We start from the raw sequence: 23,001 nt of genomic DNA, 5'->3' as shown, positions 1-23,001 counted from the left end.
CGAAAACCAAAACAAAATAAAAAGAACCAAAAAGGAAAATAATAAGGTAACAGATTGAGGAAGACACTTGATGTTGACCTCTGGTTCCCATGAGCACACAAACATATGTGTAACCACATATGAGCACGCCCACATATGCACACATACAAAAGAACCTTCAAAGCGGTTCCTGCCAACCTGAACCAAGTGTCTTACTTTTATATTTCTTCAAAGCACTCAATTAAGTCTATAAATAAGGTGGATCTCTGTGAGTTCGAGGCCAGCCTGGTCTACAGAGCGAGTTCCAGGACAACCTCCAAAGCAATACAGAGAAACCCTATCTCAAAAAACAAAACAAAAAAGTCTGGGTGTGGTGGTACATGCCTGTAATCCCAGAAGCTGAGAGTCGAGGAGATCCAGGAGTTCAGGGTCCTACATGACTGCATAGCAAGTCAAAGCCAGTCTGGCTACATGAGACCTTGCCTAAAAACAAGTAAATATACAGTTGGCACTCCCTTCAGATTGGCTCTCTGTACTGTTCCCTGGCATAGAGTCTGATCACAGCACATGAGCAGTTCAAGGCTACACTGCCGGAGGCTGATGGGGAGCGGCAATCCATCCTGGCCATCCAGAATGAGGTGGAGAAGGTGATCCAGAGCTATAGCATCCGGATTAGCTCCAGCAACCCCTACAGTACTGTCACCATGGACGAGCTGCGCAACAAGTGGGACAAGGTGGGCAGCTGCGGGCTGGGGGTGGGCTGAGGGTGGGGCCAGGGGTGGGGTGAGGGAGGATTACCTGGACAGCTGGCCATAGATGGCCTGTGTGATGTGAGAAAGGTTGGGAAAGAAGGAAGACCTAACTGAGCATCACCCTCAGACTGACCTCCCTTCCTTCCTTCCTTCCTCCCTCCCTCCCTCCTTCCCTTCCTTCCTTTCTTCCAGGTTTTATAGATGTGTTAAGTTGTCCTGTTATTTAACAACTTCTGTGATTTGTAGGGAAAGAAAGAAGTTATTTTCCTTAAAGAAAATACTATAAATTTTGGCAAGGTCAATGTTGGTTGTGATATTAATACTGTCAGGGAAACATTTTAAAACCCTGGCCTGAGATGGCTCAGTGGGTAAAGGCATTTGCTGTGCAAGCCTGGGGACCCAATCCCTAGAACCCACTTAAAGGTAGGAGAGAACCTACACCATAATGTCCTCTGACTCGCACATGTGTGCTGTGGCATGTCTATATATGGAATACGTGCATGCATGCTCACATACTCACTTGCACATGCACACACACTGTTGTGGCAGTCACCATCACCGGTTTTACAGAATCCTGTGTGCACCCACTCTCATAGATAAAGGAAATGCTAACTTTCAATCAGGGAAAGTGAAAATAAAAATGTCAGTCTTCCCCACATTCAAGTTTATGGTTCTGTACTGTGGTCCCAGCCCCCATGGGCTTGATGCTGCAGGGAGAGAACACCTAATAGAGGACCGGCCCTTGTCCTTGGACAGACTCTTAAATACCCTTGACTAAGCTCTTCTTTCAGTAGTCCCTTGGTGTGACAGTCAGAGCAAGTCCGTTGAGCAGGGACTTCTTTCCCCTCTGTACCCTAAGCCTCTTTTCCTCTTCTTCCCTCTTGCCCCATCCTCCCTCGGCAAACCCTAGTGTTCTAATATCTGATGGTGAGTTCATCCTGTGGTCATTCCATGAGACCAGAGCTGGCCTCTCACCCTGCTGTCCTTGGGCTCTGACAGGTGAAGCAGCTGGTGCCCGTCCGGGATCAGTCCCTGCAGGAGGAACTGGCTCGCCAACATGCTAATGAGCGCCTGCGGCGCCAGTTTGCTGCCCAGGCCAATGCCATTGGGCCCTGGATCCAGAACAAGATGGAGGTAGGTGGCTCCCTTCCTGGGGCCTTCTGGAATCTGGAATTGGTACTGAGCTTCAGAACAGCACATCCCTGCCTTGTTTTCTGTCTGCCCCACATTATCTGTGACCTTTCTGTCTCCATGCCAAGGCCTGCTGGAGAGGTTAGATTGTAGGGAGAGTCATACTGAAAGAGGGGGCCATTCCTGCTGCCATCTGTCATCAGTGACAAAGCCCTTTCTCAGGTTTAGTCTCACCAGGAGCTAGATTTTTAAACCGGCCATCCCTAAGAGGGCAGGTGAAGACTCACACATACTTTGTGTTTCTAGAACATTCAAGGAACAATGGCGTTGGAATGGCTCTGAGGGTCTGGCTTCATTTTATAACTTCTCAACAATAGCTAGGAGACATTTTCTGTTTCCCCTTTGGGATAAAATGTTAAGTTTTAGAGGTAGAAACACCTAAAACTATAAGAAATTCTCCCCAGTGGTCTGATATATGTCTGACAGCTCTGCTAGTGTCTGTCAGTCATAGTGCCCCCGGCACCAGGGCAGAATAGCTGTGCTCAGGACATGTCTCTACCCTTCCAAGGCCAGTAGGGTTTTCCTTGTCCCTGCTTTGGATCGTGGTGGTTGCCTTTCTTTCCCCATTCTCTAGACAGACACGAACTCCACCTTATTTCATCCTGTGGTCTTGTCACCAATCTGTCTGGGAAGATCCAGTGCCTTGGTGTATATGGTCACTGGCGCAAAGCCAGAGGCCCACTCCCTGTCTCCCCCACCCTCACCCCCACCCCCCACCACCAAGAGTGCCCCCTTGATTTCTGCTACTTGTCTCCTACTTGCCGCCCCCCCCCCCCCGGGAGACTGCCTCACTCACTGAGTGCTCCTCATACCCCACACATAGGAGATCGCACGAAGCTCCATTCAGATCACAGGGGCCCTGGAGGACCAGATGAACCAGCTGAAGCAGTATGAGCACAACATCATCAACTACAAGAACAACATCGACAAGCTGGAGGGTGACCACCAGCTCATCCAGGAGGCCCTGGTCTTTGACAACAAGCACACCAACTACACCATGGAGGTATGAAGGGCAGACACCCGCCTTGACACCTCCTCAGCTTGTTTCTTCATACACATCTCCCTCTCTGTTTCTGGTAAATCCTGTGTGTGTGAACACTAGAGATACTGAAGTCTTTCTGCTTAGAGTGTTTGGAAAAGCACTGTGAACTGCTACAAGCACCAAACAATCGTTAATTGTCAACCTTACTATTTTTGTTTCTTTCTTTTTAAAAATTTTATTTTATTTAAATACACTTTTTTCATTTATTTTATATACCAACCACAGTTTCCCCTCCCTCCTCTTCTCCTGACCTCCCCACCACTTCCCATCTACCCCCCTCCCCTTCCACCCCCCCCTGCCTCCATTCAGAAAGGGACAGACAGACCTTTAATCCCAGCACTAGGGAGGCAGAGGCAGGCAGATCTCTGAGTTCAAGGCCAATCTGGTCTACAGCAAAAGTTCCAGAACAGCCATAGCCGTTACCCAGAGAAACCCTGTCTTGAAAAAAAAAAAAAAAAGTCAACCTTATTATTATTGCCACAGTGAAGTCATTACACTTCTTTGTCAAGGTTATCAGAATTTAAATTGTCCTCATTTCTTCCCATTGTTTTTTGGTTAGGTTTTGTTGTTGTTGTTGTTGTTGTTGCTACTGTTTGTGAGACATGGTCTTGTATTCCCCAAATGCTCCTGGATCTGACTATGTAACTGAGAATTACCTTGAACTTCTGATCTGCTGCCTCCACATCCTATATGCTGTGATTACTGGCATGTGCTACCATGCCCATTTTTATTAGTTATTTAAAAATTAGCATATAAAACCAAGACTGTCCCCATTTCTGCCAGTCTGGTTCAGTTTGATCTTCCTGGAGCCATTGGATATAACCCAGCACCCATCTACCTATTTGGTTAGTGGGAAGATGTCTTTAGTGACAAATAGACCATATGTTGAATATTTAATCTACAAAGTGTGGGCTGGAGCTACAATTTACTTGTAGAGCACTTGCCTAGCACGTGCAAGGTTCTAGCTTTAACCCCTACTTCCAAATATTGTACTATAAATAAATATGTATTAATATGCAAAGGGCCACTTTGTAGATCGTCATTTGTAGAACTCTGGTCTCACTTCTAAACATTTCCCATACTACAGAATCTTGCAAAAATTGAAACAGTGGAAATATTTTTTTTAGGTATAGGAAAGTCAGACTGGTGAGATGGCTCAGCAGGTAAAGGCATTTGCCATAAAGCCTGACAATCTGAGTTAAGTCCAGGAACCCATGTAAAGGTGGAAGGAGCGAGCTGACTCCAAATTTTCCCATGATCTCTGCACATGCACCCTCACCTACACTGAATAATTAATAATAAAAATAAGTATATTCAACATATACCAAGCCCTGCTTACTTCCTGCTCATTTGAGTCTCCTCCTTTTGTAACAACCTAGCTGATTGTTGCTTCTTCTCCTTGGCAGCATATCCGCGTTGGATGGGAGTTGCTGCTGACAACCATCGCCAGAACCATCAATGAGGTGGAGACCCAGATCCTGACAAGAGATGCAAAGGGCATCACCCAGGAGCAGATGAATGAGTTCAGAGCCTCCTTCAACCACTTCGACAGGGTATGCTCTATCTCTAGTTGTTTGAGAGGCAGTTAGTTACATCTGGAATGACATGCATACTGTCACTTTGAGTCCTTTAAGTCTCATGTATCCAAGGCTGGCTTTGAGCTCTCTCTCTAGATGAGGATAACCTTGAACTCCTGGTCCTCCTGCCTCCACTTCCCAAGTACTGAGATGGTGGCAGGAGTGTGCCATTGTGCCTGGCTAGTTGCTTCAAGGCTTGCTGCTCAAAAAAATGCACAAGGAAACTGAGTGATACTAAGGGAACTAGCTATCAAACAAACAGTGCTAAGTCCTGATGCCATGCCAGCTGACTTTGCAATGAGGCTTTTGCTTTGTTTCCTGGGGTTGGGGATTTAGTTCAGTGGTAGAGTGCTTACATAGCAAGCACAAGGCCGTGGGTTCAGTTCTCAGCTTGGGAGAAAGAAAAAAAAAAGATAAAACAAACAAATGAACCAAAACAACAGTGTAGCTTGCTTTGTTTCCCACAAATTGGGACACTATAGTTAATATCAAAACTTAGCTTTTTTTTTTTTTTTTTTTTTTTTGGTTTTTCGAGACAGGGTTTCTCTGTGGCTTTGGAGGCTGTCCTGGAACTAGCTCTTGTAGACCAGGCTGGTCTCGAACTCACCGAGATCCACCTGCCTCTGCCTCCCGAGTGCTGGGATTAAAGGTGTGCGCCACCAACGTCCGGCTAAAACTTAGTTATTCTTAGTGAAAGCATCTGCTTGGGCTGGAGACATGGCTTGGTGGTGAAGGTCTCCTGTTCTTGCAGAGGACCTGGATTCAGTTCCTAGCACTCACATAGTGGCTCACAAGCACCTGTAACTCAGGCTTCTGCCTTTGAGGGCCCATGCATACATGTGGTACACTCAAGCACACAAACATAGACATTTAGTAACTAAATAAATATAATTTCTTTAATGTAGAAAAGGTTTATTTACATTAAACATTGGAAAGGAAGAAACAAAGTTTTCTGGGGTGTGTTGGGGTAAGAGATAAGATGTTTAGATTACTTCATGTTCTCACTAGACAGCAAGATAGGACACACCTTCTTGAATCTCAGCATGAGAGAATAGAGGCAGGATGATCTCTGAATTCCAGGCCAGCCTGGTCTACATAGTAAGTTACAGCACAGCCAGGGCTACATAGTAAGACCCTGTCTCAAGAAATATAAAAAGAGAAGAGAAAAAGAGAAAACAGTCCAATAGGATGGTGGGGCCATGGAGGGTGTGGATGCAGAGCTTCCCCAGTGGACATCTGAATTGCTCAATGTTCTAGAGGACAGGAGTGGCATGACCAGAGCTCATCAAGATGCCAGATGGGAGTGTGTGTGTGTGTGTGTGTGTGTGTGTCTGTGTGGTGTGTTGGAGTGAAGGTCTGAAGTAGAGCAGAAGTCTGCAGAGCTCAATGGCAAGATCTGAATGGAAGGTTGTGTGAGAGGGGAAAGTGATAAGTAACTTAGTCATTCCAAACCCTGAGGGCAAGAGAGAAGGAGTGCTCATGTGCCCACCCTCCTACCCTAGCAGTGGGAGGCCAGTTTAGGAACAAAGCCAGTGAGTCTGCGCATAATGATCTTCTCCAGCAAGGGACCAGAGAAAGAGAGACAGGTTCCCACCTCCAGAGTTAATGCTCTAAAGCAGGTGCAAGAGCCAGAGCAGGGCACCAAGGGAAGTGGGCAGAAGAGTGATAAGGCAGGGAGGAGCAGAGAACTGCAGAGTGGCTGACCTGGGGAGGGTAGACACACAGGTCTGAGAGCTGACACAGGTTCCAGCCACAGAAGACAGAACTTCTACCAGTAGCTTTCCAAACTGGTCATTTCCTGAGTGAACAAAATCAACGGAATTACCAATAAAGTCATATTGGTGTTTGAATGTTAGCTTTCCCCCTCACAACCCTGAGGCATGTACGAAGGAACATTTTCCAAACCACCCAGGATTTTGCATACCTGCTTCTTTGGGGGAGAAGGTGAGACACTATACCTGGCCCTAGGTTCCATTCCCAGCACTGTATCTGGACACTAGGTCCCAAGACTGGTTGAGCCCTAAGTTTCCAGTTTCAGCTCTAGAAATGTTTGCAGGATGTGCTGCTATCTATAGGTGGCAGTGGTGAGCTCCTGACTGGCTCCTTTTGCTGCCTTTATTGCAGGTTTTCTTCATTTTTAATTGGTCTTTCGAGCACCTGTCCCCTTTTCCTTTCCTGTCCTTTTATTCTGCAGTGCTGAGGATCAAACCTGGGACCTCATGTGTGCTAGGCAAGCGCTCTTCCACTGAGTTACAGCCTAGTCTCCTATTCCCTGCTAAAGAGCTATTTTATAGTGTTCTTGTACTGGTGGCTTTGTCCTCCAGTAAGTCAGGGGTGACCTCTGCTCTTGGCTGAGCCGCAGGTCACCCTTTCCCTACCATCTTGCTCACTGGGTGCTGGGTCAAGCAGAGCTGCTCATCTCATCCTTAACTGCCCTCTCTCTGTTCTTTGCATTTGCACAGAGGAAGAACGGCCTGATGGATCATGAGGATTTCAGAGCCTGCCTCATTTCCATGGGCTATGACTTGGTAAGACACTAGCTGAAATTCTATCAAGGTCTGATATCTTATCGAGTCTAGATCGTGGGAAATAAATAATGTTATAACTTCCGAATTGGTTCATTTTCATATCACAGGACAATGGTTTTTGAAGATATACCTATAAAAATAATGCTACAGAGTTAAAGATTCATGTTTATTTAGTAACCAGCAAGGTTTCCTTATGGTGAAACATCAAGGATGTGGGTTTTCCTGGTGATTTTTAAAAGCTTTATTAATATAATTGCATACTTCACTGAAACCACTTAAAGTGTTTAATGGCATCCAGTGCCCTAAGTTTTAAAGTGTGTTTTCCTTTAATATTTGTAAGTTAGAAGAGAGGTTCTTAAGGGCTGGGCAGGATGGTGTATGCCTTTAATCCCACCTCTTGGGGGCCAAAGGCAAGCAGATCTCTTTGAGTTCCAGGCATCAGCTAAGAAGAACATACTTGCTGTGATCTGTGACAATCATAATATACTCAATTATTCTTTGAGGAGCTACTTATTTATATCTATTTTGAAACAGTATCTTGTTAGATAGCCCAGGATGGCCTTGAACTTGCTGAGATCCTTCTGCCTCTACCTCTAACCTGGGGGTTAAATTCCCAACACTTCGAGAATAAACTAAATATATAAATTTGTAAAAGAAGCCAGAAAACCAGGTGGGTGACATATGCCTATAGTCCCAGCACTTGGGGTATCTTGTTGTGTAGTCCAGGTGATGACAGTTTGAAACTTGCTGTGTACTCCAGGATGGTCTCAAGCTTGCCATCCTTCTGCCTCAACTTCCTAAATGCCAGAACTACAGGTATGCACCCTGCTTATATGTAGAGCACTTTTTTTTTTTTTTTGGCAGTGCTGGGAACACACCAGTCAAAGTTCTGACACTAGCTGTACTCCTGTCTCTAATGAGTATTTTAAACACGACCTACTTTGATTCCTCCCATAATTTAAACTAAGGAACAAGCACCATTTTACTTAATAATTCCACTTTCCAACTCTGGCTGAATTACTATTCCTAGTTATGTGTATGTAACTCAGAAGGGCAACATGGGCTACAGAATGGACAAACTTCTGATGTGCAGGGGCTTCTGGCTCAATGCTATAGCAACTTTTAAAACTGATGGAATGAGCCGGGCGGTGGTGGCGGACACCTTTAATTCCAGCACTTGGGAAGCAGAGGCAGGTGAATCACTGTGAGTTCGAGACCATCCTGGTCTACAAGAGCTAGTTCCAGGACAGCCTCCAAAGCCACAGAGAAACCCTCTTGTGTAGCCCAGGTGATGACAGCTTGGAACTTACTGTGTACTCCAGGATGGTCTCAAGCTTGCCATCCTTCTGCCTCAACTCAACTTCCTAAATGCCAGAACTACAGGTATGCACCCTGCTTATATGTAGATCACTATTTCTCAAAAAAACAAAAAAACAACAACAACAAAAAACTGATGGAAATGAACCTATGTCACCCACCAGGGAAGCCCTTTCTAGAGAGGGAAGAGAATCATGTGGAGAATTATTTAAATCATTTAAGTTTTCAAACACCGAGGCACTCACTGTCTCTGTGCCACCTTGCCTTAGGGAGAAGCTGAATTTGCCCGAATTATGACCCTGGTTGACCCCAACGGACAAGGCACTGTCACCTTCCAGTCCTTCATTGACTTCATGACTAGAGAGACAGCAGATACCGACACCGCAGAGCAGGTCATCGCCTCCTTCCGAATCCTGGCTTCTGATAAGGTCCGCTTAGATAACTTTTCCTTTGTTTTCAAACTTTTAAAATTGTCTTTGGGTATCTGGGGGCAATAGGTATACACAGATATGGGCTTGGCATGAGTGGAGGTCTGAGGACAGCCTCAGATGTCAGCCTTGCCCTCTCCTTGTTTGAGATGTAGTCTCTCCTGTTCACTGCTTCATATGCAAGGCTAGCTTGCTGCAAGTTTTCAAGGATCCTTCTGTCTCCACCTCCCATCTCACCATAGGAATGCCATAATTATAGATACATAGTTTTTTAAAAAAAGATTTGTGTGTGTGTGTGTGTGTGTGTGTGTGTGTGATCAGTTCTCCTCCACCTGTACATGAATTCTAAGGACAATCAGCCTTCTGCAGCCTTTACCCTTGGAGCCAGTTCGCCAGCTGTACATTTCTAATATAAATTAGGCAGGGGTTTATAGTAAGACTTAAGTTCAGAGAAAGAGTAAAGTTCATCCCAGAACATGGGTGGGTGAGGGGTTCTCAAAGGAGAGTTTCCATGTGTGTATGCTTTTAAAAGCTGTGTCCTCAGATGTCAATCTTACTGAGACGGTGAAAAGGATGGTTTATTGTACACAAGTTATACTTGGCCACAAGTTAGAACAGGACTAATCTAGAATGCCATAGGTCTAAGGCGGAGGGCCAGCAGGACTCTTTTGGTTGTAATGAAGGAAGTCAAGTCTCTCAGATGGTCTTTGCGAGAGGATGGTGATGTTCCAGGTCCATTGAGACTTACACCGACAGTAGCACAGTGTCTAACAACCAGTACCAGAGTCCCGGTCTTCAGCATCCCTCACTTCTGCACTTTCAGCCTTTGTGGGTGCATGAGCTGGCTCATCTTTCTTCTCTTGAGCCTGGCATTCACTTCTTCCTCTTCTTCACTGTCATGGTACAGGAGTTTCAAGGAAGGTGGCGCTAAGGCTGAGAGTAATCTTACTTTTTCTTTAAGAGAAGTTTTGTTTGTTTGTTTGTTTCCAGCAGCAACATTTCCCACATTTTAAACAGACAGATCATGAGAGGGTCTCTATTTTTCTAAAAACGCCAGTTGTGTGAATCAAATGACTCCCTCCTGTCTTCTTTTCAGAGTATGATATAAACCAACTCTGCGTGTGAGGTGGGGAATTTAGATCAGAACCTTTATCACTCACATTTGACTCAATTTGAGAAATATTGGCAGTAATTCTCCACGTGTTTTTAAGAAGCACACTGAATTTCCTGCTGGCCATCTTGTAGACTCACCCCATATAAAACAGCTTTTGTTCATTAATTGACACAGTGGGTAGTAAATACCTACCTGTAAGCCTTGCCAATGTAAAAACTGTGTAAATATTAAGATGCCTTATATTCTGGTGTTTTCTGCATTTAATTTGCACCCGTTGTGTGTTTTTTTCCAGCCCTACATCTTGGCTGAGGAGCTTCGCCGAGAGCTGCCCCCAGATCAGGCCCAGTACTGCATCAAGAGAATGCCCCCGTACTCAGGCCCAGGCAGTGTTCCTGGTGCCCTGGATTACACTGCCTTCTCCTCTGCCCTCTATGGAGAAAGCGACCTGTGATGCTGTTTCTGTAATCCCTGACCCTATCAGAATGAAATAAAGGCTGAAGTATAGGTTGTTTCCTGGAAACCTTGACAAATTTTATTAAGAGGTGTGGTGATCTGGATGTGGGGGCACACGGCTTTACTCCCTGCACTTGGGAGGCAGAGGCAGGTAGATCTCTGTGAGTTCAAGGACAGGCCTGATCTACCTAGCCGGTTTCAGGCCAGCCAGGGATACACAGTGAGACCCTGCCTCAAAAACAAATAACAACAAAGGAGAGATTGGAGTGAGGGAGGGGCTAAGAAGAAAGGTCAGTCTCTAAAGTGCTTGCTGTGTAGGCATAAAAATCTGAGTCTGATCCTTAGAATCTATATTTAAAATATGAAAAAGATGGCCTAGCAGGGAAAGACACTTGCCCCAAAGTCTTAACAACCTGAGTTGGATCCCTGGATCCCAAGCAGAGGAAGGAGAGAACCACAAGTTTTCTCTGACTTCCACAAACATATGCATACGTGCACCTGTACATATATGATCATGCTTATGCTCACACGGTTCTCTGTAATGAATCTTTCTCTGTTCTGCCAGCCAGCTCCCATATAATGACATGGAGACTTACTATTAATTGTGAAAGCTCAGCCTATAACTTAGGTTTGCTCCTGACTAGCTCTTATAACTTAAATTAACCCATTTCTATTAATCTATATTTTACCATGGTTTTTTACCTTTCTTTCATTCTGTATGTCCGATTCTCTCCATATCACATTGGCATCTCTCCTGTGCCTCAATTATCTCCTCCAACTTCCTCTCTCTGCCCAGAAGTCCTACCTATACCTCCTGCCTAGCTATCAGCCACTCAGCTATTTATTAAACCAATATAGAAATATATATTCACACAGTAAATATATATATTACAAATATCCCACAACATACTCCTTGCAGCCTACTCTTCCCACCCTACGTCAGGCAGAAGCAGTTTCAGTGCTGTGTGATGTAGTGGTACTTTACCTGTGAGTTTCTCTCTGAATTTTTAGCTAAATGAACTGAAAGGGTAGGTAGGTTTGTTTCTTTAAGTGAACCAGATCACTTAAATACTATGAAAACAGGGTGCTCTAGGTATAGAAGTGAATGAAAGTGTGAAAACCAAAACATTCAGGATTCGTGACCAGGGAAGCAATCACAAATTGGTACTCTGAAGGTCTGGTGAAGGTTTGATGTTTAAAATAAATCTTCATAACTTTTATGTTTATGTGGTTATCCTTGGGATTCTAGCATCTTATTTTCTTATTCAAAGATTAGCTGGACTTAAATATAAGTGATTCTGTCATGTTATTCATGGAATTAAGCATTATGAGATGGGCCCGCCAGTGGGAGAAACAGATTGCCCCAAAGATCTTTAGTATTAAAAATAATTTTTTTTCTTGAGACAGTGTTTCTCTGTAGCCCAGGCCGGCTTCAGACTGGCAGTCTTCCTGCCTCAGCTTCCCAATTACAGAGAGATTACAGGTAGATGTCAATATGGCTCCCTTTTAATAATTAACAAAACTTTATTGTTTTTTGAGAGTCTCACATAGCCAAGTTGACCTTGAGCTCCTCCTGATCCTTCTGATCCTCCTGCCTCTGCCTTCAAAGTCTTGGGGTTACAGTGTGTCCCCAAGTCAGGCTCATTAAATTTTAAAAATTTATTTTATTTATTCTATTATTACAGTTTAGTCTGTTGGGTATGAGCATGTGATGACGTGTGTGGAGGTCAGGTTTGGGATTTGATTCTACCCTTTTACCATGTGAGTCCCAAGGATCCAACTCCAGTTGTCAGGCTTGGTGGCAGCCACCTTTACCTCCTGAGCCACCCTGTTGGCCTTCATTAACATTTTGAATAATTTATTATTATTATTAATTATGCAAGTTGTGTCTTTGTGTAGGTATGTGTACATGGGTGCAGGTGCATGAGAAGGTCAGAAGTGTTGAATCCTCTGGAGGTGGAATTACTGTCAGTTGTGGGTCACCAGACTTGGATGCTGGGAACTTAACTCTGGTCTTCTGGAAGGGTAGTAAGTCTCCTTAACTGCTGAGCCATCTCTTCAGCCCTCTCCCATTAACGCTTTTGAAGCAGAGTTTGCAGTTCTGTCTTTACTGTGTAGGATAGGACAGTCTGATTTGAGGGGGGATCTTCCTTGGAATTTGAGGTAATTGCCAGAGATAGAGGTGGAGTCAAGAAGGAAAATGAGGCGTCTACTGTTGTCTCTTGATTCCAGATGCCCCGAGTTTTTCATGTCTAAGTGCTCTGTGGTTGAATAAGGAGCTGACAACAGCAGTTCCTAATGACACAAGAAGGTTGCAGGCTAGGGACACCATGCCTAGCAGGAAACAGGTGCCATTCTCAGTTGCAGGAGGTAAGGTTTTCCTTGATGGCCGGCCCCTTTGCACTCCTTTGCTGCATTCCTCCGGGGAGTTAATAGCACTAATGGTCAGGTCTTCACCTCTTGGATAGGGCAGTGATTCATAGTGTGGCTCTGTCTGGGTCAAGCCCCACACCCCCAAGGACATAGGACATCATTTGTGCTCCCCAACTAGTGTCTTGGTCTGGTCAGTGCGCATTCAATTTTCTATTCCTGTTGTCTAAAGCTATACAACTTTCCCCAGAGTTTCCATCATGCTGACAGCTTGTAGCAAACAAAGTGGGAACCCCTGTTAAATGTTGGTCTTTAATGATCAGGAAATGAGCTATAAACAAACAAAAACAATTGCTAATTGCAATTAAAGTGTGAACAGAGAGGCAGCAATGTGCTACCGACTGTGTCTGTTTCCTGGGGTTTGATAGGTTTCCACAGACAGTTGGAAATCTGTTCTTTCCAGGTTACCAATGTGTGCTGATAATCTTATTGACCTTTCATCTTGGTCCATTTTCTTAATTTGCTTCATAATTAAGTAGTTGACAGTTTGAAAATCTCTGAAATACTTGAATCTTTGAGTTTAATGCCAGGTGCTTTTGGGGTGGTGTGTAGCTAAGCTTCTGACTATTGTGTTTGAAGCAGGTGCTATGCTCCACCTGGAAATGTGAAGGAAAACCCTGGGAAATTATTCCTCTTCACTAGGTATTTGTGTTTCAGGGTGGCCATGGGTAATTCATCTCCATAAATACTTTTTACCTCTCTACAATAGTCAGCATGAGATTGGATCAGTACTATCTAATGATAAATGAGGAAGGAAACTAAGCCATGAAAAACAATAAAATGTTTCTACTGTCATCCTAGAAGTTGTTTTTATTTCTGATCATGAGTTATCAATTAAACTTATCAAAAATAGGCATCTCTTTTTACCATTAAAAAAATTATTTTAAAGGATATACAGGCTGTAAACAAACTTCTCATACTTGAAACGTTCATTTGCTGTTGTATTTGCCTCCTTTAATGGCTGGTTGGGGACATGGCTCCGTTGGTAGAGAGCTTGCCTAGCATACACAGAGTCCTGGGTTCCCAGCCCTAAGACTTCGTAAAACAAGTCTGATGGCACATGCCTATAATCTTAGTATTCTATAGGTGGAAGGAGGAGAATCAGAAGTTCAAGTTCATCATTACCTACATAAGGAGTTCCAGGATATCTTGGGTTATATTAATGAAACTCTGCCTAAAAAGAAAAAAAGAAAAGGAGGGATGGGCGGTGGGACTTGTATGTAGTATGCAGTAAATTTGAGATGAGGAATTGGAACAGATCCACTCACTGTGGGGTTAGTGGTGCATGACTTAGGAGGAATGTTTAAACAGTAGGTCAGTTCAGAATTCTCAACAGATACGTATTTAATTATCCATACACCCAGTTCTTACTTCCAGGTTTCACAGTATGAAGGTCTGGGCTGTTACTTGAACATCAGTGTTTTTATAAACTCCACAGGAATTCTACTTAACCCCTAACTGAAAGCCTGTGGCTTAGAGGAAAGATCATTTAGTAATCAAAACCCCTAGGATTTAGAAAAGCCCTCACTGCAGAGATTAATAGGAAGTTGGACAGCAAGAGTGGCCAGGCCAAATTCATGTGCTGTCCATTTGGCAGTATAAAAATGCTTGGACATAGCTATGCATGGTGGCACATACCTGTAAGGCCAGCACTTGGGAAGTAGAGTCATGAGGATGAGAAACCCAAGCTCATCTTCAGGGAGTCAGGCTATCTGGGTCTATGTGAGGCTCTGTTTCAAAACAAGTTCCCACCACAGCAGTTTAAGCTTCTCTACTGAGAAAACCAAAAGGCAGAGAAATGCTTGGGAGGTCATCAAGGCACATGCACAATTCCTTTTGTATGGTTAGGAACTTCCTGAAAGAGAAGCCAAGCTGGCAGATGGATAGGAAGTGGGTTGCATGAGCTTTTGCAAGACATGACCAGAGAAGGAGGAAGATTCACTCTGTAAACAGTGGTTATGCAGGAGGCAGAAGTCACCCAGAAGCAGGCCATGGGCTCCTATGGAAAGAAAATAAGAACAGATCAAACTGGGTGAACTAAAGTTGCAAAAGCAGACTAAAATCTAATCCAGAAATGGACTTTTTGGTTATTTACATTTGGATGGTCTTCCTGACTCAGCCTCCTAGGTACAGAAATGGATTGTGTGTGTGTGTGTGTGTGTGTGTGTGTGTGTGTGTGTGACTGTGCGTCTGTGTGTTGTATAGCAGTTTCCTCCAAGAGTAAAACCTTCCATCTTGAAGGGAAACTTCTTAAGATATAAGCCACAAAGGGAAAGCAAAACAACAGGATATTTTCTTAATATTTATTTGTTTATGAAATGTATGTGGATGTTTTGCCTGCATGTATGTATGAGTACCACATTCCCATAGGAATCAGAAGGTGTTGGCTCCCCTGGAACTGGAGTTATAGATGGTTGTGAGCCAGGGAGGCTTCATAAGTACAAGAAGTAAACAATTCAAAATAGCCTCAGGAAGTCCCTAAAACTGACCAGATTCATCAGGCCCCTCCCTCCCCAAGAGTATATAAGCATTAAAAACTGACATGAGTCACTCTTAAAGGAGCCAAGCTACAAAGAAGGCTCAGACTGCCAAACAGTCTGGAATACCAAGCAACCTGGAAGAGGTTCAACCCAACTTAACCATTTGGAAAGGACACTCTACAACCTGTTGAGCTGCTTGCAGATTGTGCAGTGGGCTCTGTGTTTCCAGTTTTCATGAACTGTCTCTTATGCTCGGGTGGACATTAGTGATGCAGCTGTCTTTGAGTCATTTCTGCTCTTGTAAGTAACTCCTCACCCATATTCCTGCAGGTAACCCCAATAAAATTAATTGATTTGCCAAGTTGAACTTTAGTGTTATCCCTTCTAGGGTGAGTAGGGGTATGTGTGTGTGTGTGTGTGTGTATGTGTGTGTGTGTTGTGTTGTGTCTCCCTAAGAAAAGTCTTATGTCACAACTGAAAGGATCATTATTGAGAGACCCAGGCCCCAGAAAATCCTTGATCTGAAGCCCTGACCCAGAGAAAGAAACACACCCTGGATTCTGGACCTGAGCCAGTGGAAACCTAGAGCCAGGGAAAAACACCCCAATTCTGAAACTAGTGCCAAGAGAACGTACTTTGCCCATAGAACCAGAACCTATAAAAGAAATTCTTCCAGGCCCTAAAATTGGAGCCTAAAAGCCAAAAAGAACCATAGAAAGAAACACAGTTTGGCCCTGGAATTGATGACAATTATTGGCTCAGGACACCCCAAGACCAAGTTCTTAGCACAAAGGATATGTATTTGACCCAGAGGGACACAGGGCAGGGAGTAAGAGATAAAAACAGGAGATAGAAGATGATGGAGGAGGGGAAGGGAACAAGGGAGAGGGGTAAGGAGTATTTGTCCCAGAAGGGGGCAAAGAATAAAGATGAGACAGATGTGGCACAACCCCACAACAGGATATTTTTACATTGGAAATGAAACAACAAGGTATTCTAGGGGAGATAAAACACTCAATCCTTCAGGGAGGCTTCATAAGGACAGAAAGTAAACAACTCAAAATAGCCTCAGAAAGTCCCTAAAACTGAACATATTCAGCAAATGGGGACTTATAAAGGTTAAAAAGGGAAACCTCGTGTTAGAATGAGGTGCTTAATTTTAATTGGGCATGTTTATTAGGTGAGCCAAAGGTGGCTTTTGTTTTGTGGACTTCAATATTTTGATAGCTGAATCTTTGTGGTCAGCCTCAGAAGGAATTGGCCAAATAAGGGAATAGACCTTGGTGGCTAGCTTTAGGAATGTAATCTAATGTTTTTTAGCAAGGCAGAGTGGGTGGGGGAAAAGAACAGGGCTGGCTAGAGTCCCTTCAACAACAGTACAACAGCAGTGTGTTTGTATCTGTGGTATGTTGTATGTGTGTGGTGCATGCAGGTGTGTGCTCCTGTGTGTACACATGTGGAGGTCAGAGAAGGACATTGGGTGTCTTCATTTATCACTTTTAGCCTTATGGCCTTGAGTCAGGGTCTCTCACTGAACAGAAACATTTCCATTTTGGCCAGGCTGGCTGGTCAGCAAACTCTTCTGATCCAGCTGTCTCTGACCTGGCGTCTTCCTGGTAACTAGGGTCTTTATGATTGCATAGTAAGTGTTATTCACTCAGCCATCTTCAGTCCCTAGAAATGGATTTTTAAAAGACAAAACCATTGCAGGGGTAGGGTGTGTGTGTGTGTGGGGGGGGGTAAGAAATAGAAAACAGAGACCTGGCAGGTGTTTTGTGCCTGTAATACCAGCCCTAGATGGGGTGGAGGCAGGACCATCAAGAATTCAAAGTCATCTTTGTCTACGTAAGGAGATTGAGGTTATATGAGAAGCTGGGCTGTAATAGGCCCTGTCTCAAAACAAAACAAAACTCCAACAATAATAAACAAAACAAATAAAGTGAAGATGTAACCTTAATTTTAAAAAAAATCCAGTTCTTGGCCGGGTGTTGGTGGCGCATGCCTTTAATCCCAGCACTCGGGAGGCAGAGGCAGGCGGATCTCTGTGAGTTCGAGACCAGCCTGGTCTACAAGAGCTAGTTCCAGGACAGTCTCCAAAGCCACAGAGAAACCCTGCCTCAAAAAGAAAAACAAACAAACAAACAAAAATCCAGTTCTTGAGGAAGTCACAGAGAAGTTGGAAGTAGAAATTCAAAATACCATTACAAAAAAAAAAAAAAAAAATGGCCTTCTTGTTCCTTTTCTTTGCCTTTGGGTAAGAGGAGGAGAAGCAAACAACTCCTCTGACATGCATTACTGCTGCCAGGGTGTCCCACCCAAGCCCTGTGGCTGAATACTGAAACTAGAATAAGGAATGTAAGACGACTTTCCTTGCTCTTCATAAAGAACAAGAGCACATTCCAGGCAGTTACTGAAGAGTCATATCTTGTTCCTTTCCGAAGGTCATCAAACAGGCTGGTGATTTGCTTTTCAGTCTGCTGTGTCCTTTGGAAACCACATTGCTTCCTTCTTTATAATTGTGTCTGAAACAAGTCTAAACTTATTCAGGAAAGCTGATGCCCAAAGGCAGTCCCATTGAACAGTAAAGCGGAGCAAGCTAGATGGCAGTCCTGCCTGTCATCTCTTTAGGCAAGCTGAGAAGATTCAATGACCAACATCTAAGAACTTTTTTCCTTTTTTGAGATAGGATCTCCTGTTGCCCAGGCTGTCCTTGGGCTGAGGATGACCTGGAACTTAAGAGTTTCCTGATGGGGGATGTCCTTCTGCATTTATGTTTCTCTTATTGGTTGATGAAAAAAAAAAACACTGTTTGGCCAATAGCCAGGCAGGAAGGATAGGTGGGGCTACAAGAGGAAGGAGTGAGGAGAGAGAAGGAGGCTGCAGAGAGATGCCATGTAGCTGAAAAAGGAGTAACAGGTCTAGACCCTTCCCAGCAAGGTAAGACCAGTGGAAATACTTAGATTAATAGAAATGGGTTGGCTGGGCGGTGGTGGCACATCCTTTAATCCCAGCACTTGGGAGGCAGAGGCAGGCAGATCTCTGTGAGTTCAAGACCAGCCTGGTCTACAAGAGCTAGTTCCAGGACAACCTCCAAAGACACAGAGAAACTCTTTCTCGAAAAACCAATAATAATAATAATAATAATAATAATAATAATAATAATAAAAGAAGAAGAAATGGGTTAATAGTTAAGAGAGCGCTAGCCAGTAAGAAGCCCTTGCCATTGGCCAACAATTTTATACTTAATATAAGTCTTTGTGTGTTTATTTGGGGCTGAAGGGTAGAGGGACGAGGCCAGACAGAAACCTCCATCTTCAGTTTCCTGAAGTACTGGGATTCCATGCATATTCCACCACTCCAGGTTGTACCAAGACCTCTTTTCCTGCCTTTCGATTATGTTGCAACTTGATTCACCTTAATTGTATAACATCTTCTGTGAGGGGACATAAGACAGTATTGCTATCTCAATTTTTTTTTTTTTTTTTTTTTTGGTTTTTCGAGACAGGGTTTCTCTGTGGCTTTGGAGGCTGTACTGGAACTAGCTCTTGTAGACCAGGTTGGTCTCGAACTCACAGAGATCCGCTTGCCTCTGCCTCCTGAGTGCTGGAATTAAAGGCATGTGCAACCACGGCCCGGCTCTCACTTAATTTTTATAAAGTCACCTCTATTGTAATGTTTTCCCTTTAAAGACAAATGGGCAAAATGCTAAGTTGGTTTTGATTGTTGAACATTTTTCTACCTGGAATAATAAAAAGTGTTTTCTTAGGTTATAGGATATTTTGTTATCAATGCTGCTTCAATTTAACAATCATTTCTAATTTTCCTATGTTAAGTATGTAAATTTGCAGAATTCAATGATAAACCTTTGAAAAATGTTATGAGGGCTGAATCCCCACTCTGTTGGAGGCTGGAGGAGGAATGGTCTGAGTCTCAAGTTTAGCCTGGGCCACATAACAATCTGAGCTACAGAGTGATATCCTATCTCAAATGACCTTACCAGGTGCCTTTCCCTCCTTATATTTCCTTGCTAAATTGGAGAAGAATTAGTAGTTATCAAGTTCTGCTCTTAGTTCTACATTTAAGCTGATTAAGTTTTCTGAACAATGGTTCCCAGAAGCTGCACCTTCAAACCAAGCCTTCTGCAGGCTGATTAACTCATTAGAACTTCAGTGACTGTGGAGAGTGTGGAATATTACAGGTCCACAGCCTACTTAAATTTATCAAGGACTATTTTAGCCTCCTTTTTTCCCCCCCAAATAGGGTTGTTGCAGGATATTTGATCACACTGTGAAACTCCAAGACTGTGTTAATAAAATTAACCTTGGATCAGCAGGCAGAACCAATGACTAGTTGGCAGGAATTAGCCATAGAGAATTCAGAGGGACCAGGAAGACAGATGGAGAGATGCACAGGAATGAGTAGGGAGGGACTTAGTGATTCACAGTCCTCTTTGTTTTGGGACAGGTAAAAAGATTGTTGCTGGGTCTCTGGCTGAAAAGGAAGGTCACCTGGTTGCTTCTCAGCTTCTCTGAGCTAGGAGGTTTTTATGCCAACATCTGGCTCCTGAGTCTTTATTGGTAAATAGAAAAATGTAGATAAACAACACAGGGTTTCTCTGTATAGCCCTGACTGTCCTGGAACTTGCTCTGTAGACCAGGCTGGCCTTGAACTCAGAGATCCTCCTGACTCTGCCTCCCATGGGCTGGGATTAAAGGCATGCCTTACCACCACTTTGCCTATTTTAGCCTTCTAAATCATGTGGTTAAAGGTTAAAAACCTTTTGGACTGTATTAAATGAACAAAACACTGGCTTCCACCAACCAAAAGGCTAAGAATGCCATCAGTTAGCCTCTGAATGTTAAACCTGAAAATTTTGAGGAGAATGACAGAATCCATGATAGTCCAACTGAAGCAAGCTTTATTTTGGCCAGTCTGGCTTGTGGACATTCCCTAATTTGGGATTTTAGAGAGTAGCCTCCCTGCTAGCCTGCTGGGGTCCTTTTAATAGGAGAGATAAGGTGTTCACAGGGGTGTTATATATTGTTAGAATTGGCTGTTATATATTGTTAGAAAGACACAAAAGGGAGGGAACAAGGGTAAGGATATACATAAGATGAATGGGGTCGAAAGTTTATTGTAAGTTGAAAACCATGTTTTGCAGTTTACTCCAGATCTAAGAAACAGGAAGTTATTCTGAATTACAAATAGAAACCCTAGCTTGCAGGGACTTAACAACACAGGAAAAACAGGAAGTTATTTTTTAACTATTGCAAGGACTTAACACAAGTCACACAAGAACTTATTCTGTAACTGCAAACAGAAACCTGAACCTGTACAGAACAAACAGAAAGGTACAAATAGACCAGACAAAACAAAACAAACAAATACATCCAGATATATCAACAGGTAGATTCATTAGCTGAAATAGTTCTGCTGTTATGATTCTGCATAGGAGAGACCTTGGCAGGTTGGGTCCAAACCATGGCAGGTTTAGGTACAAACAAGCCATGCAGAGTTTTATTGGGGGAAGGGAAGGGAGAAGGGAGAGAGAAAGGGAGCACAGAGTGGCCTGGGGGAAGAGGGAGGGAGAGAGAGGGAGAGACAGAGATGCAGAGAGGCAGAGAGCTAGAGGTGGGTGGGGGGGGGAGACACAGTCAGGGAGAGAGAGGAAGAAAAGGGAGTAGGCAGAGTTTCACCTTTTAAAGGGACCACACAGCAGCTCAGGGTACTGCCTGCCATGTTCACAGGGGTGAAGTACTCTACCAGGTCTCCAAGGGGTGGGTCCAGGTGTGCCTGGATGCTAACGTTCTTCCCTTTTTGTTTATTAAAAAGGTGAGGAGTGCCGGGAAGTGGTGTCACATGCCTTTGATCCCAGCACTTGGGAGGCAGAGGCAGGCAGATCTCTGTGAGTTCGAGATCTCAAGACTACTTCCTGCTGACCTGAGGGGCATCGAGCATCTTTTGGGGACCTAAGAAAACTGGGGTGATGTCTACAACCTGGGGTAGCTGATTGCCTCACTTTTGCCCATGCTCTGTAGAACTGTCTGGTGCCTCTTGGACCTGGTGGGATGTTGGCAGAGCAGAGGACAAGATTAAGTTCAGGGAAAATTTGTTTCTTAGGTCCTTATAATTGAGGGAGGGGATTTCAAGGCCAGGGAAAGGTGGGGAGGCTTAAGCTGTTGACTGACAGTGCTTGTCTGGAATGTGTCTGACCTGTTCAAAGTGAATCCCAGTTGACTCCCTGGAGCTTACGAGAACTCTTTGAGTTTGCAAAAAGATGTAAGTTTTAGACACATTAGCATTTCTACTGTTTGTAATCTGTAGTGAAATTCATATTGTAGAAATGGCAGTATACTCATGCCAGAAATGATTCTGGCTGAAAGCATTAACACTCTTTCTTCTATCCAGAAAACTGGGACAGATGTTTTTAGCACAATGAAAAGTACCTTTTAAGTCTATAGTTAGAAAACAACCAAAGGGAGTTTAAAATCTTGATCTTGTAGTTATAATCATATAGTGACAGTATGGTGTTTAGTACTTGCCAGAGCTAGACTAATAGCTCATCAGAATTTTATTGATTAATATTAATACAGTGAACCTTTGGAGTCTTAATATAACAGTAGCATAATGAGAGAGAGAAATCTAGAACATGTTTCATTCTTTTAAACGTCTCAAATCACTTTCTCTTAATCAGCACTTAAGCCTTTTCATCCTCAGGCCTTTATAACTTGCATTTACACACTTTAAGTCACATTCTTAGACCCTGAAACATTCTTAGATCCTCACATCTTAAGCTTTCATGTCCTCACATAAACTTTGCACCTTAAAACACTTTCTATCTAATTCACCAGTAGATACAGGTGGCTGACCCTGAGAGCAGTCACTGTTGTTAGATTTTTGTTTAAATTAAAGATAAAGAAGAAGAGGAGCACAAGATGAGACATATTAACCAGTTTATTATAGGCCCGGCAGAGTAGGGAGACTAAGAGAGAAGAGGAACAGGGGTAATGGCTGACAGACATGGCTGGTCACCATAGAGAGGCATAGAGAGTGCGTAGGTGGGAGAAGAGAAGAGCAGAGAAGGAGAGAGGAGAGACAAGAGGAGAAAGGAGAGAGAGTAAATGGGCAGAGGTCTGTCTTTTAAAGGGGTCCTCTGCACCTGCGTGCAGACTTAGTTCCCATGGAACCCTGGGCTGACTAGGGTACTGCCTGTTCCACCAGGTAACAGGGGCAGGCCAGCATAATGTAAAGTAAGTTCCTTTAAACAAAGGAATGGTAAAAAGTTATATTGAAATCTGTTTTGCAAGTTTTTCTTTTCTTGAGTCCGGTAGCAAGGTGAACTGTGTCTAGATTTAGTATTACCTCTAGGAAAGTGAGGTCTATGACCTGAATTTTACAGAGAACTGAGAAAGCAGCTGAAGTCTTGGTTGCTGCTGTTAAGCAGGCAAAGCTACTAGTCATCAAACAGCATCAGAGTTCTAAGAAGGATAAATTTTACCTGAGTTAATGATTAATAATGACAGAGACTTACTTGCTGGCTGCCCAGACAGCTACCTCAGGGTCCTCCATGGTCACTGAGGGCAGAAGTCTTGAAGAACCAAAAATTCAAATTAATAAAAGTTTGTAAAGGAAAATTTAATTCCTTAAATCAGGAGTGCTATGACTGGCACCTGATCCCCTGCTCTCAGAGAAGCAGAGGTGACTGCCCAC

General features: G+C 43.7%; 1 protein-coding gene across 1 annotated transcript in view; it reads left to right on the top strand.

Moving 5' to 3' along the window:
* The window catches only part of Actn2 (actinin alpha 2), a 71,500-nt gene extending 61,062 nt beyond the window's left edge, over positions 1-10,438 (top strand). The window contains exons 15-21 of the mRNA XM_027409451.2: positions 531-713; positions 1,731-1,865; positions 2,746-2,925; positions 4,371-4,517; positions 7,004-7,069; positions 8,656-8,814; positions 10,221-10,438. Of these exons, the coding sequence (XP_027265252.1) occupies positions 531-713; positions 1,731-1,865; positions 2,746-2,925; positions 4,371-4,517; positions 7,004-7,069; positions 8,656-8,814; positions 10,221-10,379 (1,029 nt within the window). The 3' untranslated portion in view covers positions 10,380-10,438. The remainder of the gene's footprint in view (positions 1-530; positions 714-1,730; positions 1,866-2,745; positions 2,926-4,370; positions 4,518-7,003; positions 7,070-8,655; positions 8,815-10,220) is intronic.
* The last annotated feature ends 12,563 nt before the right edge of the window (positions 10,439-23,001 follow it).

This window comes from Cricetulus griseus, chromosome 3 (genome assembly GCF_003668045.3).
Source record: "Cricetulus griseus strain 17A/GY chromosome 3, alternate assembly CriGri-PICRH-1.0, whole genome shotgun sequence".
NCBI lineage: Eukaryota > Metazoa > Chordata > Mammalia > Rodentia > Cricetidae > Cricetulus > Cricetulus griseus.
This window is presented reverse-complemented; position numbering and strand designations above follow the sequence as displayed.